The 16,515-nt window shown below is 37.5% G+C and overlaps 1 protein-coding gene across 1 annotated transcript in view; it reads right to left on the bottom strand.

Moving 5' to 3' along the window:
• pmfbp1 (polyamine modulated factor 1 binding protein 1) overlaps positions 1-16,515 on the bottom strand; it is a gene marked incomplete at its 5' end in the record, with an annotated part of 96,930 nt that overhangs the window by 57,419 nt on the left and 22,996 nt on the right. Inside the window, 6 exons of the mRNA XM_084109663.1 lie at positions 2,028-2,108; positions 2,184-2,339; positions 6,012-6,197; positions 9,246-9,302; positions 10,996-11,085; positions 13,444-13,557. Coding sequence (XP_083965789.1) covers positions 2,028-2,108; positions 2,184-2,339; positions 6,012-6,197; positions 9,246-9,302; positions 10,996-11,085; positions 13,444-13,557 — 684 coding nt within the window. The remainder of the gene's footprint in view (positions 1-2,027; positions 2,109-2,183; positions 2,340-6,011; positions 6,198-9,245; positions 9,303-10,995; positions 11,086-13,443; positions 13,558-16,515) is intronic.

Below are 16,515 nucleotides of genomic sequence, written 5' to 3'. Positions count from 1 at the left end.
GGACTGGACAGCCCGTGTCCTTGATCCTGTCCGCTTTCGGCTCACGGAGACCTTCAGATGCAGCCTTCTGATCGAAGGCCACATTTACACTGCAGGTCTTGATGCCCAATTCCGATATGTTGACTATATCTGATTTGTTTTGCTGACCAGCTTACATCTTTTAAAAGTGACCCATATCCGATTTCTGCATTTACACTATACACTCGGCAAAAAAACCCAAGGTAGACGTACTGACCCGGAAAAGCTTAGGCCGAAAAGGAAGTAAAAACGGCACAATTTGCAATGGACGCAGACTAAATAATATTTAATATTTTTAATAATATTTATATTTAATATTTTATAATAATATTTTGCTTTCTGCACCATCTTTAAAGGTCAGCAAAACATTGAGTTGAGCCTTCATCCTCCATTGCATCACTGAAAGAAGTCATGTGATCGTGGTTGGTGTCCACCTGAGTTGACATCATTTGCCACCGTAATATTTTCAGTGACTTACTTCAATCGGATTCATGTCAGATTTATTTCCACATATGCGGCCTAAAACCGATCTGAGAATATCGGAATCATGTGCTTTTTTCCTGCTAACAGGTTCATGTGCCACATGGGTGGACAAAATCAAATTGGGTCACTTGAACCATGTAATGTAAATACGGCCTATGAGTTATATATGCACCTGAGCTACATCTTAGCACCAGAATAAATGAGTAATCACTGATATGATCAAGGTAAAATGAAACAATGTTTACAAGCATGGCCTCTGCTTCTGCCACAGACCCTTTATGGAGACTAAGTTGCAATATCCTTAACATGCAGTGTGACCGACCACGTTTACTCACTGTAAAAATGATTTTACAAAACAAAACAAAGCTTATTGGAGGACTTTTTACAAGAAAATACTATTTCAGTCTTTTAGTTGTTTAATTCAATGTGTTACTTGCCATTTCTTCTGAATTATTTGTGAAATTTACTAGCAATTTCCGAGTGAAAATTGTTTCACTTTTGTTTTTAAAAAGTGCTATACATATCAACACATGCTCAGTTTTCTCTGATCAGTGTGTGCTGTGAATTATGCTAGTATGCTGAGGTTAGCCTATAATAAAATTAGTCTTAAGTCTTAAAGGTACCGTAGCAAAAATAGTCTATTTAATTCTCAGAGTCAGAGAGAGGATACAAAAGTGGTTGTGACAAGATCGATTATGACTTTTTTGGTGCGAGAAAGTTTGATCAAAAGATTTCAGGTCAAAAGCACTTCTTACAGCCTTCTTAAATGTAAAGAGTTTTCAGTAACGTACCAAGTAAAGATTCAAGCGAGGCTCTATATACAGGATCCGTAACAAATAATTTGAACTTGGCCACTTGGGTGGGCCACAAGTTGGGTCACTTACTAAATAAGACAAGCTATCTGGTTACTATCAGAGCAAAAACTTGTCTGAGAAAATGGAGGTTTGGTGTCAGTCAGATTAGAACAAAACTAATATATTTTTTTTAATAAGGCCACAAACAATTTATCGAAAGTGACAGTAAAGAGATTTATAATGTTACAAAAGATAAAAAAAAAAAAGCTGTTCTTTTGAACTTTCTGTTCATCAAAGAATCCTGAAAAATGTATCATGGTCTCCACAAAATATTAAGTAGCACAACTGTTTTAAACATTGATAATAATAAGACATGTTTCTTTAGCAGCAAATCAGCATAGAATAATTTCTGAAGGATCATGTGACACTGAATACTGGAGGAATGATGCTGAAAATACAACTTTACCATCAATTACATAAAAAAAAAACACATTAAAATAGAAACCAGTTCTTTTAAATTGTAATAATATTTCACAATATGAATGGTTTCCACTGTATTTGTTACTGCATTTATAAAAGCAGCATTTTTTATTTATTTTTTTACACTAAAAAAAGTCATACTGAACCCCAAACATTTGAAAGATAGTGTAGGTGACTATATTTTCAATATGAGTATGCCTTAAAAAACAGACAAAAGGTGAGTGGACCAAATGATTGACAGGTTTTCCTCACCTCCTCTTGTGTAGAGTTCAGACTCTCCTGAGCGGCCCGCATGTCTGCCGTCAGTCTCTGAACCTCATCTCTATCGGACACCTACCACACAGACAGGTTTCACTCTACAGGAGCCTTACCAGACACAGTTTTACCAAAGTATGTGGTGCGTTGTACCTCGTCCTGCTCTGCTCTTTGTTGCTCTATGAGCCACTTGCAGTCTTCCTCCTGATGCTGGATGTCACAGTTCAGCTCAGCTATTCCGGAAGCCAGAAGATCCCTCTGATACTCTACTTCATGTAGCCTGGAGATTGTGGACTCCTCTTCAACCAGCTGTTCGTGCATAGGAACAGAGATGCAAGTTATTGTAGGTCAGGTTGCATCATGCCGGTCAGTGGATGTGTTTATTGATGTGTAGATCATGGAGGCTGGAGAGGGTGTAGTATCAGGTAGTGTATCGATGCTCATCAGTCTTTAAGCTCTCTCTGATCTCTCTCTGATCTAGACCTGCTAGCGGCTTTCCTTGCACAACACATTATACTGCACTTGTTTATTCCAATTGAGCGGCAGACTGGATAAACAGTCAATAAAACTAGTTCAAAGTAAAACATGCAAAAGTAAAAAAGGCAGGTTCGTGGCAACAAGTATTGAAGAACTTCAAGTATTGAAGAAAGTGGTAAGCAGTAGCGTTTTTTGCTATATTTCACTTGAAACAGGCCTCGCAACAGAAGAGCCCTGGCCGCTGCCAACACGGAAATTAACAGGGGCTTAGGGCAAAAATGCCACCAAAATGAATAAAAATGCCCTTCAAAAATCAAGATATATGAGGCAAAAATGTCCCTATTTATAGTGTGCCATTTTCCCCAATATCAGAATGATTACAAATGGTGTTGATTTTATACAACAGTTCAATAAACAAGAAGTTAATGTTAGGTGACTTTCATTTTAGACTGAGTTTTTGCTCTATTTTGCAAAAAATCCACAGTAGAACCATCGTGCGTCTCTTAGCAACTGAATGAGTCCGCATTTTGATGGAATCGTTTGACTGATTGAATGAATGAATGACTCACTGTTTAAGACTTTTTTCCCATAGTTTCATATAATAATATATAAAATATATCTCGCACCTGCGATTGATAAAATCATACCTGAGGTCCACCATGCTTCAATAAATATTGTCTGCACATGCCCAAATGTCAATTGAACAAGACGTTATGAGATCTGTGACGAAGTGTGACGAAGATTGAATGTTGATTTTGTTTTGGATCAAATAAATGCAACCTCGACGAGCATAAGAGAGTTATAGTATCTCTCAAGAATTCTGCTTCCTCCCATACACAAAAGAAATATATGTAAATATATTTTAAAGTGTCAAAAATATATGTGGCATATATTCCAAATACATTGACATTGTCCACTTATATTTATAATTTTGAAATATATTCTGAAATATAACAAAAATATATGATGTTAAGTGTGAAATATATTTACATTTATAACATGTAATGTAAAATATATGACAAAATATATGGTCATAAAATGTTTAGCTTGCTAAAATGTATTTTGATCATAGTAATTCCTCTACCTTTTCCCCTATACACAACAGTAGGCTACCATATTTCACTACTGTATTATGACACACAGCTATAATAAATACTGTACTTACATTTAAATGACTGCAATGTAAAATGACAGATAGTTGCTTTCCTAGGACTATTAGGCCATATTAGGTGGCACGTACTTAACACTAAGTGCAATTAGATTTATTGTTGTTTTATTGACATCTTTCCTGAAGTCATTTAAATATAACAATGATACTCCAACAGTGAAGTGCACTTAAACAATAGATAGAACTCAGTGTCTAACACTGCATACACACACTATTAAATATCTGTATTCAATTCTGTAAAAATAGGGGAAAAGAACTCTGCATTCTGTGTGTTGTTTCCTACATAAAATTGGCAGCTGTGGCCTACTGGTTAGGGCTTCGGGCTTGTAACCGAAGGGTTGCTGGTTCAATTCCCGACCAGTAGGAAAAATGTGGGTGGGTGAAGTAGAGCACTGCTCTCCCATGCCCACACCCACAGCTGAAGTGGTCTATCTAAAAAATAAATTGAAAATGTGTTGTTTGTTTGTGAAAATGTTGACTTTTTAAATTTCAAAATATATTTACATATATTTAACTAAAATATATTTATTGGGCCAATTTCAAATATTTGCATATATTCCAAAAATATATTCTGAAAATATATTTCAAATACATTTCTTTTGTGTATGGGCTGTCTCAAAGCTTTCATGCTGACCAGGCTAAAAGACCCAGAACAGGCTTCAATTAAAAACAGCAGGGTTCAAAACAAAGAAAGAGAAAAAAAATCATCTTCCGTTTCTATATGAGGACAGTACTGGAATATAATGTTCCATTCTTTCTGCCCTCCATGCTTTCTGGATGCAGGGCAAATTGACGATTTAAGGAAATGGTTCAATTTTTAGGGAACGAGCAACAGCCTTTCTCACATTAAATGGCAAATTGGATAACGTGGGCTCAAACCACTTTGTCTGTTATTATTGGAAATGATTGTGGATTACACATAATTATCTGCTAAAGTACCATTCCCCCCTTTATTCCGAACAGAATGATCCAACTTCAAATAAAATATGATTTTAGTGCATTTCTGTGAGTGTATGCAGGATATAAAGCAGAGAATAGACCGTCTACTCATATTGCCTACAGTAATCATAAAGGAAGAAGACACAACACAAATTCAAGCAGCAGGGGTCCATGGAGCATTTTGTCATGATTTGTGGCGAGTCGGGTTGGTATTTGGGGTCGTGTGAAGGGTATAAGCTTAAGTAATAAGTGAATTCCTTGAGTTTAAGAACAGTAAGGTCAATAACATGCATTTAGAAAATAGATTGGGTTAATTTACATTTCTTGCTCTTTAATCTTGAAACTAAACTTTATGATTGAAAATACAGCTTTTGGTAACACTTTCTACAGACATTCTACAGACTATAAGTAACTTTGCAAGCACATGCCAACTAATTCTACTAACCAAAACCCTAACCTAACAGTTTACTAAAACTCTAATGAGAGTTAGTTGCCTTGTACTTGCAAATTAATGAGATTTAGTTGACAAGTAGTTGCAAAGTTACTTGTTATTGTTAGTGGAATGTCTAAAGTGGATTATCAGAATAAAGTGTTACCCAGCTTAAAAAAAATCCCTGTCCTGTGATCGTTAGCAAACTGAACAAAAACTCCAACTTACTGGCCATCGTTAATAGACTGCATTTCTTCTGTTCCTTCCGCCTGTTAAAGATTGGAACTAAACTATTGTCTAGGTGCAAAATGATGATTTAAAAACCCTGTGCTCATGTACATTAAGCATGTTTTAAAGTGTGTGTGTGTGTGTGTGTGTGTGTGTGTGGAGGCGGAGCTGAAAAAGTTAATTTCCTTTGCTGGTCCACCGATTGGAGCTGAGCTTAATTGGTCCCCAGTGTGCTGATGTGTGAATGAGCAGAGGTCACGGGGTCACAGTCAGGCGACCTGTAGACCTCTAGCCACCCACTCGGCCCTGTTCTTTCTCATTTATTGCCTTCAGTCTGTCCTCTGGTCTCCATCACAGCTCTTCACCTGCCCCCATCCTTAGCTTTACATCTATAATCTCACTCCTCTTCAACATTTTCCTCTTTAAATTTAGTATTTTGAGTAGGCTGTAAAACGTTAACAGGTTAAAGCATGTATATTAATCAAATGTTTAACGCCTTTAAATGAATGAATGAATGCATTTATTGAAATTATAACTCCTTCATTCTGTTTGTATGATTTCAAACTGATCACACAAATCACACATGCATACTAAAGTCCTTCCGTTAAATACGTGAATTTAATGATTTTTTGACCTCTGAATGTTGACCTTGACCTTTATCCGTTAATTCTACTCTCTGTTTTCCCCCTCTTGTGTCGTTCCCCTGCCCTCACCGCTATATGGAGTGTGTCCACATCACCTCCTGCTGTAGTTTCAGGCTGCTGACGGCCCGGTCTCGGCTGTCCTGGGTCTGCTGGAGCTGTGTGTGTGTGTGCCGGAGGCTCTCTGAGACGGAGTAGCATCGCTCTTTCCATTCCTTCAGCTCTTTCTCCTTCTGGTCAAATCCTCTCTGCAGCTCTGCAATCAGCTCTTCCTGATGCCTGACCTACACACACATGTACAGGAAGCTTTTACATGCACGTACAGTGGCACCAAATCCTATTTGGAAAATGCATGAATGTCATCGGACTAGATACAAAATTATCAAACCGAGTACCAATTACTTTAACCCTATGAAGCCCACTTTATGATATTTGATATTTCTAAGTCTACTAAATTATCAATATGATCAAAACTTTGCTGAAAAACCTGTTGTACACAATCTACTACATCCCTTCGTTTTCAGATTGATAGTTTATAATTTTTAGTAACTAAAAGGTCTTTTAGTATCATTCTAAAATGGTCTACCTTCAGGCTGTGGTTCATGTGTCTTTCTGCTGTGAAATCTTTACTGATTTTTATAAAGTAAATGTAAGAATAACTTTTTGGACAGAAGCTACTTAGGTTTACTTGATTATCCATGCATTATTTTTTTTAGTAAAATCATGTTAAAATATGAGTATCAAATATGATTCTGAGGAATGTTTATTTGTTCATGTCTCAATCCTCATTGTATTGCACTGCATTATTGTTTTAAAACTACAGAGCTTTGATCGTAAAAATAAGCATTTAAATATGATCTTACTAAGACATACTATTGGAAGATATAGAGTGACAACGATGCATTTTATGTACGGCAAGTAATCTGATACACTGTTATAAAGATCTCATTGACTTACATTACAAGCCATCAGAATTTTCAAGCAAAACATTTTGCGAAATTAAGTTTGTTAGGTTTTAAATTATACAGGGTTTCCATACGTTCTGACCAATACATGGCCATGCATTGACCATGACAGAGTGGATTTCTGTCTCCAGATTATATAAATAAAAAAACAAAAACACATCTACTCTGTTGGAGCTTTCGCCCTATGTGTTGACACATTGATCCATTGTGTTCATGTGGGCAAATCAAATTTGAATCTGGCTTGCAACATTTCCGGATATCATTCAACTTTGCCATAATTTCCTGTCCTATCTCTCACTGTCCGTACAAATAAAAGTAGCAAAAAGGCCAACACACAACATCACAGCTTCAGCTCCAAATATACAGTAAGTATATTCAGTAAGAAGTTTTTACATTTACATAAACCTTTTAATGAATGTTGCATCACTACGTGACTGATGTCCACACACAGTTGAGAAGTGACCTTGTCCATCAGCTCTCAAACACATCTAGAATCTTCCAGAGTCTTCACAGACAGCCTCAAAGGGCCGTATGTATTTTATGAACCGACGGACTCCTGCGGTGAAAGGATCAGCGCATGAAAGTCTATGCGAATGAAATAAGTGTGAAAATATACTGCGGGCACCTCGGCGGACCCCTCTATTAATCAAGCTGTCTGCGTTGTGTTTGGAAAGTAATCTTGTCCGAGGAGCGGAGGAAAACGCAGCAGTAAGTGGCGGTTGGTCACACTTTGAAGCAGCTGCTTTGCTAAGGTCCCAAAGCGCATGGAGGCCAAAGTGTAAAAACAAGAGAGAGTGAGCGCTCGCCCTCAGGTTACCCTCCTCACGCTTACACGGGTCCAGCCTACCTAAGGCCAAAAGCATGCTTCCCTTGTCCTAGTCTCACAGACAGTCCGTGTGACGAACTTTTCGCCATTGGCACAGTCCACTGATGTCCACACACACCATCCGCATGCAGTCCAATTTTTGTGTCCGTTTGGAAAACAATACACCTGTGCAAGTAAACTGAGCGCTTGAAAAGAAAGGTGGACCAAATGTGTCCATCTGCGCTCAAGGTCAATGGGTCAAAGTCAAAGGTGTGTGCGCTCAACTGTGCACAAGTGGAAAACAACCTTAACACTACATCTGTGTACTTCACCCTTCAGGGAAAGAATGGATTAGAATGGACAACTAGTCTTCCTACAACCAACTAGTCAGTTAGTGAGGTCGGCTAGTTTATAGTGCTTACTTAAGACCTGATTAGTTGACTAGTTAAAATTGAGTACAGGGACCCTCAGAGAACCGCAAGGGATCAGTGGAAAAGTTCAGAAAAAATTGAATTAGTCAAATTTGTTGTTTATTATTATTATTATTGCAACTTCATGCATTTTCGAACTGGTGTCCAGTAAAGGTTGAAAAGGTTGTTAGGGGGGATCCACAAAAAATATTTAGATTCTTTTTTTTTTAGGATAATATATAAATAAATAAATTAAATTTTCCCAAATTAAATATTATTTTATTCATTCTTCTTTCTAAAGGCTGGTCAGAAATTATGAGATTAACCATACTTATTTTATTCTATTGAGAGCTATAGTTTCTTTTTGGCTTTGTATATGAAACAGGGGTAAAAAGTACATTTCTAAAAAAAAAATATGTTAACACTTTATTTTAAGGTGTACAGTGTAATTATAAATACAGTATAATTACAGTGTTATTATACATTTAAGTACTGAGTAAAGTTAATTAACTACATGTACTTACTATGGGTTAGGATTAGGGTCTGGATTAGGATTATAAATTATAGTAACTACATGTAACATGCAAAATAAAGTAAAATAAATTATACATATAGTATATCAAATTAAAATATATAGCTATAATATAAAATATATAGTTATATAGTATAAAATATGTAGTTAATATATAAAATATATATTTAAAAAAAAAATTAAATATATAGTTTCCTTGATATTTTAGGAAGGGGGTCCTCGTAAGAGAATCTTTATATTTGGGGTTACGGGGCATCAACACGTTTAAAAAACCTCTATTAACTTGGAAAATATGTCGTTTTGCACGTCAGTTTTTTCAGAGCATCTTTTCAATAGTGGCCTGTTGAGCGTGACTGGCGTTAACTGTACCTCCTGATGCTGAGATCTGGCCTCTGCAGCACATTAATATTACATCTCATTTTAGGGCCAGTCATAATATTAGACGTTGTTTTGAGCGGAGCCATCACTGGCGATTGTGTAGGCGTGTGTGTGGGGTCTCGGTGTTAAAAACACGTGCTGTTGCAGCTCTAATTCAAATGATGGCAAGGTTATGACTGGCACTTAACTGCGGTGAGGAATACATTGCTTAGAAGCTAATAGGCAGTGGATTGTTGAGAGACCTTGTCCTTGAGTTTATCTTCTCTCAGTCGTTTCAGCTCCTCGGCCTTTACACAATCCTGCAGCAAGAGAGAGGGAGAGATGAAGAGAACAGAGACGTGCTGAGGGATGAATGCGTAAGAACAACAGCAAAAGAAAGTAAAGAAAATGCACAGTCCTTCAGAGTGTGTCCTAGAGAAGTTGATCTATCTGACCTCTGCCGCTGCAGGAGAACGTAACAATGGCTTTTTGTTGTATTGTCTCCACTATCGTTCTTCTTTTGAAGGTAAAAAACACACGTAAGGTCTCATGCAAGGCGTGAGTGTTAAACAAGTGCTGAAACACACATTTCACATTTATTTTCTGGCCATTTTTTAATTAAACTTCAAGTGCATATCCTGTGTTATGATGATTAGTTAAAAGTCGGATAGAACATGAAAACTAAGATACACGATGAAGCAATAGAATGTGACAAAATGGAAGGCCATCATTATAGGCTACACAATAAACGGAACTAAAACAAAACACAACATACTAGAAAGCTACTATAAATGAATGTTACAAGGAGATGACAACTGTTAATCATAGCAGACAGGCTGAAAACAAAACAAAATGAAACAAAACAAAAAACACAAAACAAAACAAAACAAAACAAAACAAAAACAAAACAAAACATAAAACAAGCCTTGAAATACACAAAAATAAATAAATATCAATGATTCATTTTGTCAATTAAATATTTAGACAAGCAAACCATCCCAATTTGAGGTAAAGATGTATCAGTTCACTGTAATACATCAGGCTTACTGTGAAAATTCAGTGGATTAATTGCAGTGACTAAATAACTGATTATATTTGTCCAATTTATTATGCATTCGTATAAAAAAATACAATTGTTGTGGTTATGAATGTAAAATCTGGTGTTTCATCTGTTGTCAATATTCCACAAAAATGTACATTGTCCCTACAGCTATTTGTGCCTTCTATTTGTGCCGAATTTGTGCGTTCGGCATATGTTAAGAGGGAGCATCATTTTTATTTAATAACAGATAAATAAATTATTATTTATAATAAATAAAAATGAATCAAATTAAACCATGATGCATTACATCATTATGCAAATAATCATAATCAAATGAATTACTTATATCTCATTTACTAAATTTGATCTTTTCTTTCAATATAATTTGACTATGAGAGAAAGACAACTTCAGACCTAAGATAGTCTTGCTCGGATTCTAGACGTCACTGAAAGCAAACGGAGTGTGAAAGCTCTCAACAGGCGCTTGAAATGGCACTGAGTTCCACTGTTCAGAATACTTGTAGCATAAAAACAGTCAATCTTAGGTTTGAAGGTCGAACTGAGAAATCAGACAACAAAGTATGATCCCTGAGCTTCCTCTCAACCAGTGTATTAACAATACCAACACAACTAAGCAGCAGATGTTCAGAGCTCAGGTGAGCTGAGCTAGAGAACGCAGATAATGTCAATGTGGCGAACTGTTCTATTTGATCTCAGTGCGCATAACACGCTGCTGTTTTCTGAGGATTTGAGCACTATCAAGGGTACGAGGGCACGGCAAGAGTCTCAAGGATTTCAGAGACCCAGCAGGCCCAAACTTCTAAGACCCTTTTACTTTGAAAAAGAAATAAAAATAAGCAAAGAAAGAAGTACGAACTGCAAGTGCACGGCGATGGGAGGTACACCCTTACGTTTTCGCATGGCATGCGTAAAAGGGCATGTGAGCGGCTATTAAGAAGGGGTTTGCTGACCTCTCTCTCCTTTTCAAGCAGTGCCAGTGTCTTGTCAACCTCTCTTTGGAGTTCATCAATCTGCAGCACTTTCAGCCGATGCTCCTCTTCCTACACACACACACACACGAAGAAAGGCAACTGAAGGTGAGACGCACAGGGAGGAAAGACTTCGTTAAAAGTGTCAAGTGGATGCCTTTGCATAATGCATATCACACCTTTGAGATGATCCATTAGCAGGTTGTGTTGTGGGAGCCGCTAAATAAGCTGACTTGACTCCACAGAAAAGACACAATATCCTCCCTTCTTTCTTTACGAGTGGACAGTGGGTGAACAATCAAAGCCCGGTGGATTTAGATTAGCCCTAGTCATGAGGGGACCTTTAACCCCCGCCCCCCATCCGTTCCTTCTACCCAGACATTGATTTATAATTTTAATATCTCTAATTTCCACCGCAGCGGCGCTTTCCAAATGTCATTTTCCAATTTGTGTCAAACCGCGTGACCATTTTTCTTAATACGGCTTATGACAATCTCAGCGGCAGGGCGGATATGCAATTCAGATGGAGTGTCGTACAGGCACGGACGTAGCCGCCGCGGCCTGTTTGTGTGTTTATCATTATCAACGGTTCGACGTTTTGGGAGGGGGGCGCAGACTAAGAAGCAGTCTGTTTACGACAGAGGAAAAATTGGGTTTGCTGAGCAAAATGGCTGCAGGGGACAAAAATAATATTCCGCCGTAAATCTGGTAATTACGTCTATAGTAATAAGAGTTACGACGGCTGTAATGATAATCTATTAAAATATGCATCAACAGAGCCGGGAATGGAATGTGGGATGGGCTGGTGGTCGTTATATGAATATTTATGATAATTAAAACAAGGCTTCCCCCTTTTGAGCAGCATGAACCCCACGTTTCTACAGTTATTAACATTGTAAATCTAGCAACTTTTTTTATGTTTTCATTTTTTTTTTTTAAACGTACATTTATAACACACTTTCTGCTATGTGAGTGTTTCTAATACAACGGCTGAGGGAGTGACTGCAAATTTGACATATTTCTTCTCTTCTGACCACTACAATCAATCTCTCAAAACATTTCTTTTGTAAAGTCATAGAAACGCTACTGTGGATTTTTTTTTCATTTTTTTTTTTCATTTAACTATTGGAGTAAATGGAAATGCAAAAATGATATTTGGGGAACTGCCCAGGGGTCCCACTAAATCAAGAAGTTATGCTATATATTCCTCTACTGTTATGAACCATTATAGTATATATACATATACTACAGTGTTAGCTTGGTATGCCTGAGTTTAATGAAAACCACAAAAATTATTTAGTAAAGGCAGCTTTCAAAATATCTCCTCTCTCCCCTCCATTAAAATGGTTTACAGATGGTTATTAATTACTTCAGCTCAACAAACAGTAGAGGAGGGACCATAGACTGTAAAAAAACCATATGGACGTAGTGTCCGTGACATCACCCGAAGGTTTCCGAAGAGCATTTTTGTAGCCTAAAGTGGGTGGAGCCGGCCGTCGGCATGTTGGCAGCACGTCACTCCCGGATAACAGAACATGGGCAAAGAGGCGGGACGTGGGTGGAGCCTGGTTGGCAGCAGACAAACAGCTAGTAGTGACAGCAGCTGCAATCCACCTTTCACTCAAGTGGCCACGCCCTTAATTATGCAGAACTTTAAGGCTTAATATAATTTACACGGATGAGTTATAAAAAAATTCACCACCCTCACAGTTGTCATGAAGGGCAAAATTAGCTTTATAGACCAAAAGCACTTTTTGTACCAGGCTGTAAACTTTTTTTTCTGCTGTAAAGTTGGGCATATTAACATGGGGGCGTATATGGGATTGACTCACTTTTGGAGTCTGTCTCAAGCGGTCAGTCGATGTTTAAGTCACTTGAAGTTAAGTCACATGAAGTTGGCTTCAAGAGAGAGACCGGAAGGTTGCCGCTCGGGAGGGACCCAATAAAATCACGAGTCCCGCCCAGCTAGTGAACAGAACCAATCAGAGTTGAGGCTACTCCGAGAACAGTTGAAGAAGTAAAGTTACAGTGGAAGTGAGACTGACTGAAAATGTTGGGGGGAAAATCTGGGTACCAGTAACGTGAGAAGGAGAGGTACGCAAGGAGATCAGTCTACTACCTGTAGATACAACTCACTGCTCTTTATGGATACATTTATTAGCTTTATTTAATAAACGGAAAAAAATGAAGACAATGAGAAACTGAAGTGGTTTTATTTTGCATTTGACTGCATTTTTTTTAATTTCTGAATGTTTTCCTCAGCTGTTAGACAGAATTTACAAGCTACGGCACTGTTCACTTGTATAGAAGTTCACCCTGAAGTAGAAGTTCAACTTATTGATGACTCTGATGGTTCTGAGAACACTTGAAATGTGAAAAAAGGGTCTATTATATCTCAGGCTAATGGGAGGAAAGATTGGGCGTCAGTACCCTGATGGTGGCGCTGTGGAGCTCCTCTCTGACGCTGTTGAGCTGCTCCTGAAGAAAAGATCTCTCTTCTCTCGCCGTCAGCTCCTCTCGTGCCCTCTGGAGCCCACACGATTCCTGGAGTTAGACACACAATGGGTCATTCAAACGTTAGCACAAAAAACAGATTCTATGACACCTCGTTTTGATCATATTCGCCCCTCATGGCAGTGCTTCACAAACAGTAAAGACCCTCATTAGTGCAGTTCACCTCTACTGACCTCTACCTTCAGCCTTCATGTGGCTATTGACCCACGCTGAGTCTTGCTTCTCGTAAGAAAAAAAGTACAAATAAAAGGAACAAGTTGTCGGAAATGAAATTTCAATTCATCCAGTCCCTTTATATACTGGTGCAAGAGCTGGCGAGGAGAGCAGGAGGATCAATAGTGTTTAGACAGCAGAGCAGATTTTCTAAGAGCCGAATCAATAGGAAGGAGAGAGGGAAAAATACCTTGGCTTTTCTTTGGGTGTTGCAGTAAATACGAACAAATCAGTGGCCTCAGGCTAAACGGATTGACTAGCCGTTTCCGACTCCTGTGCTGTAAATAAAGATCTATTGGGAAAGCTCTGCCCGGGTCCCTGAGAGGGGGGAGAGACGCCACCGTGCCGAAGCTGTCTCACACTCACCTGCACTTAACCTGCTTGAACACGCCGGTCTGACACACGAAGGAACGAATCGCCACATCCCTCTGACTAAATGTATTTAAGGGACTGTTCACCCAGAATTGAAAATTTGCTGTTGATTTACTCACCCTCAGGCCATCCAAAATCTAGGTGTCAGTTTTCCTCAGTAAAAAAGTAAAGAAGATTTTTAGCTGAAACCGTAGTCTTTGGTGATTCGTATAATGCAAGTCAATGGCTACCGTCACTTTGAGAGTCAAAAAACAAAATCAATACCCGTGGCTCCTGATGATACATTGAGGTCTTATGAAGTGAAACGATCAGTCTGTGCAAGAAACTGAACATTAGATACAACATTATTACCTGTAATACAGCCAAGTATTTTGACTCTCAAAGTGATGGTAGCCATTGACTTGCTTTATACGAATCACCAAGGACCACGGTTTCAGAAAAACAAATCTTTACTGTTCTCCTAAAGAAAAAAAGAGTGACCTACATCTTGGATGGCCTAAGGGTGAGTAAATGAACAGTAAATTGTCATTTTGGGGTGAACAATCCTTTTAATCATGCGCTGTGGTGATTCTAACTAAACTCTTATCTTTAATGTTTGCCACCTTGATTAAAACTAACACATTAACCTTTATTTTTATTTTTTATATATACAGTGCAATGCATAAGTGAATACACCCATGCTAAAGTTGACTAAAAAGAGGAATAAAAAATCATATTTTGGAAATTGAACTTAATGCCTTAATTTAAAAAATTAGGAAAAATCCAACCTTTAAGGACACCAATTTTCTTTGTGAATGAATAATGTATCGTAAATAAATAAATGTTCTTCCTTAAAATACATGGTGCATAAGTGAGTACACCCCTATGTTAAATTCCCATAGAGGCAGGCAGATTTTTATTTTTAAGTATTTTTTTTAATTTTTTTTTTAGGATACTATGCATCCTGATAAAGTTCCCTTGGCCTTTGGAATTAAAATAGCCCCACATCATCACATAGCCTTCACCATACCTAGAGATTGGCATGATTTTATTTCAGTTAGCCTAAAAGCTAGTTTGATTTGCATTGAGAGATGATCTTATGGAAAGTACCCCATGCCAATCTCTAGGTATGGTGAAGGCTATGTGATGATGTGGGGCTATTTTAATTCCAAAGGCCAAGGGAACTTTATCAGGATGCATAGTATCCTACATTTTTTTTTTTTTAAATACTTTAAAAAAAAATCTGCCTGCCTCTATGGGAATTTAACATAGGGGTGTACTCACTTATGCACCATGTATTTTAAGGAAGAACATTTATTTATTTACGATACATTATTCATTCACAAAGAAAATTGGTGTCTTTAAAGGTTGGATTTTTCCTAATTTTTTAAATTAAGGCATTAAGTTCAATTTCCAAAATATGATTTTTTATTCCTCTTTTTAGTCAACTTTAGCATGGGTGTATTCACTTATGCATTGCACTGTATATATATATGATGATCACATTAAAATGGACTCATTTTATCATGCCTTCAACATTTATTCTTGCTATTTTGCAAAGGCCTTGGCCATATGTATAGATTTGTTCTACCCTTGGCCCAGATCTAGACTATTCATCTTAAACTATGGAGAAAAAAAAAATAAAGTTGCTGCATCATTTTCACCATGATCAATCACTCAGAGAACCATTTCACAATGACTCCTTATTTTCCAAGGAGACAACATACTTGAGATATGAGACATAAGTAAAAACAACAACAACAACAACAACAAAAAACACCGTAAATATAAATATAACAAAATATTTTTATTGTAGTTTATTTCCAATCAATTTTCTCAAGACACAACATGCTAGCTATGAAATGAGCTCCAATAAGCAAGATGAAGGGATTGGCCATTTTATTTAAGATGTTGTGAGAATTTGAAAAATAAATATTTTTAAACATTATTTTATTCACAAAAATAAAATACATTTTATTTAATTATAAAACAAATAATATAAAATAAAATCCTGTGCATATATACGTCCACTGTTGGATAGTGTTAGTGGGGAGCTAGTTAGCTAATTTCAGTGTGGTCTCAGACTTTCGGATGCCACTGTAAATGTATTTTAAATTTCCACACAGCACCTCAGAATGATAGTTCTCTCTCCATTTGTTGCCATGAAGAGAGGAACCTTAATGAAGAGGTTGAACTTGGCCACCTCAGTGACTTTGGTCTAATTACTGACGAACACCACGGGCTAGCGAAGGCAAACTGTGCAGAAGTTCATGATATACGAGCGCGCTCCGCACTCCTCAGCCAAAACAAAAACATATCACAAAAGCCAAAGCAATAAAAGTACCGTCTCGCTCCGAAAGAAAACATTAATCAATAAAATGGAGAGAAATGTGGAAATAAAAGTATGAACTGTGCTATTGACCT

Source organism: Abramis brama (assembly GCF_963993115.1).
Source record: "Abramis brama genome assembly, chromosome: 3".
Taxonomy (NCBI): Eukaryota; Metazoa; Chordata; class Actinopteri; order Cypriniformes; family Leuciscidae; genus Abramis; species Abramis brama.
Note: the sequence above shows the minus strand (reverse complement) of the source record. Positions and strands in the feature narration are given on the sequence as shown.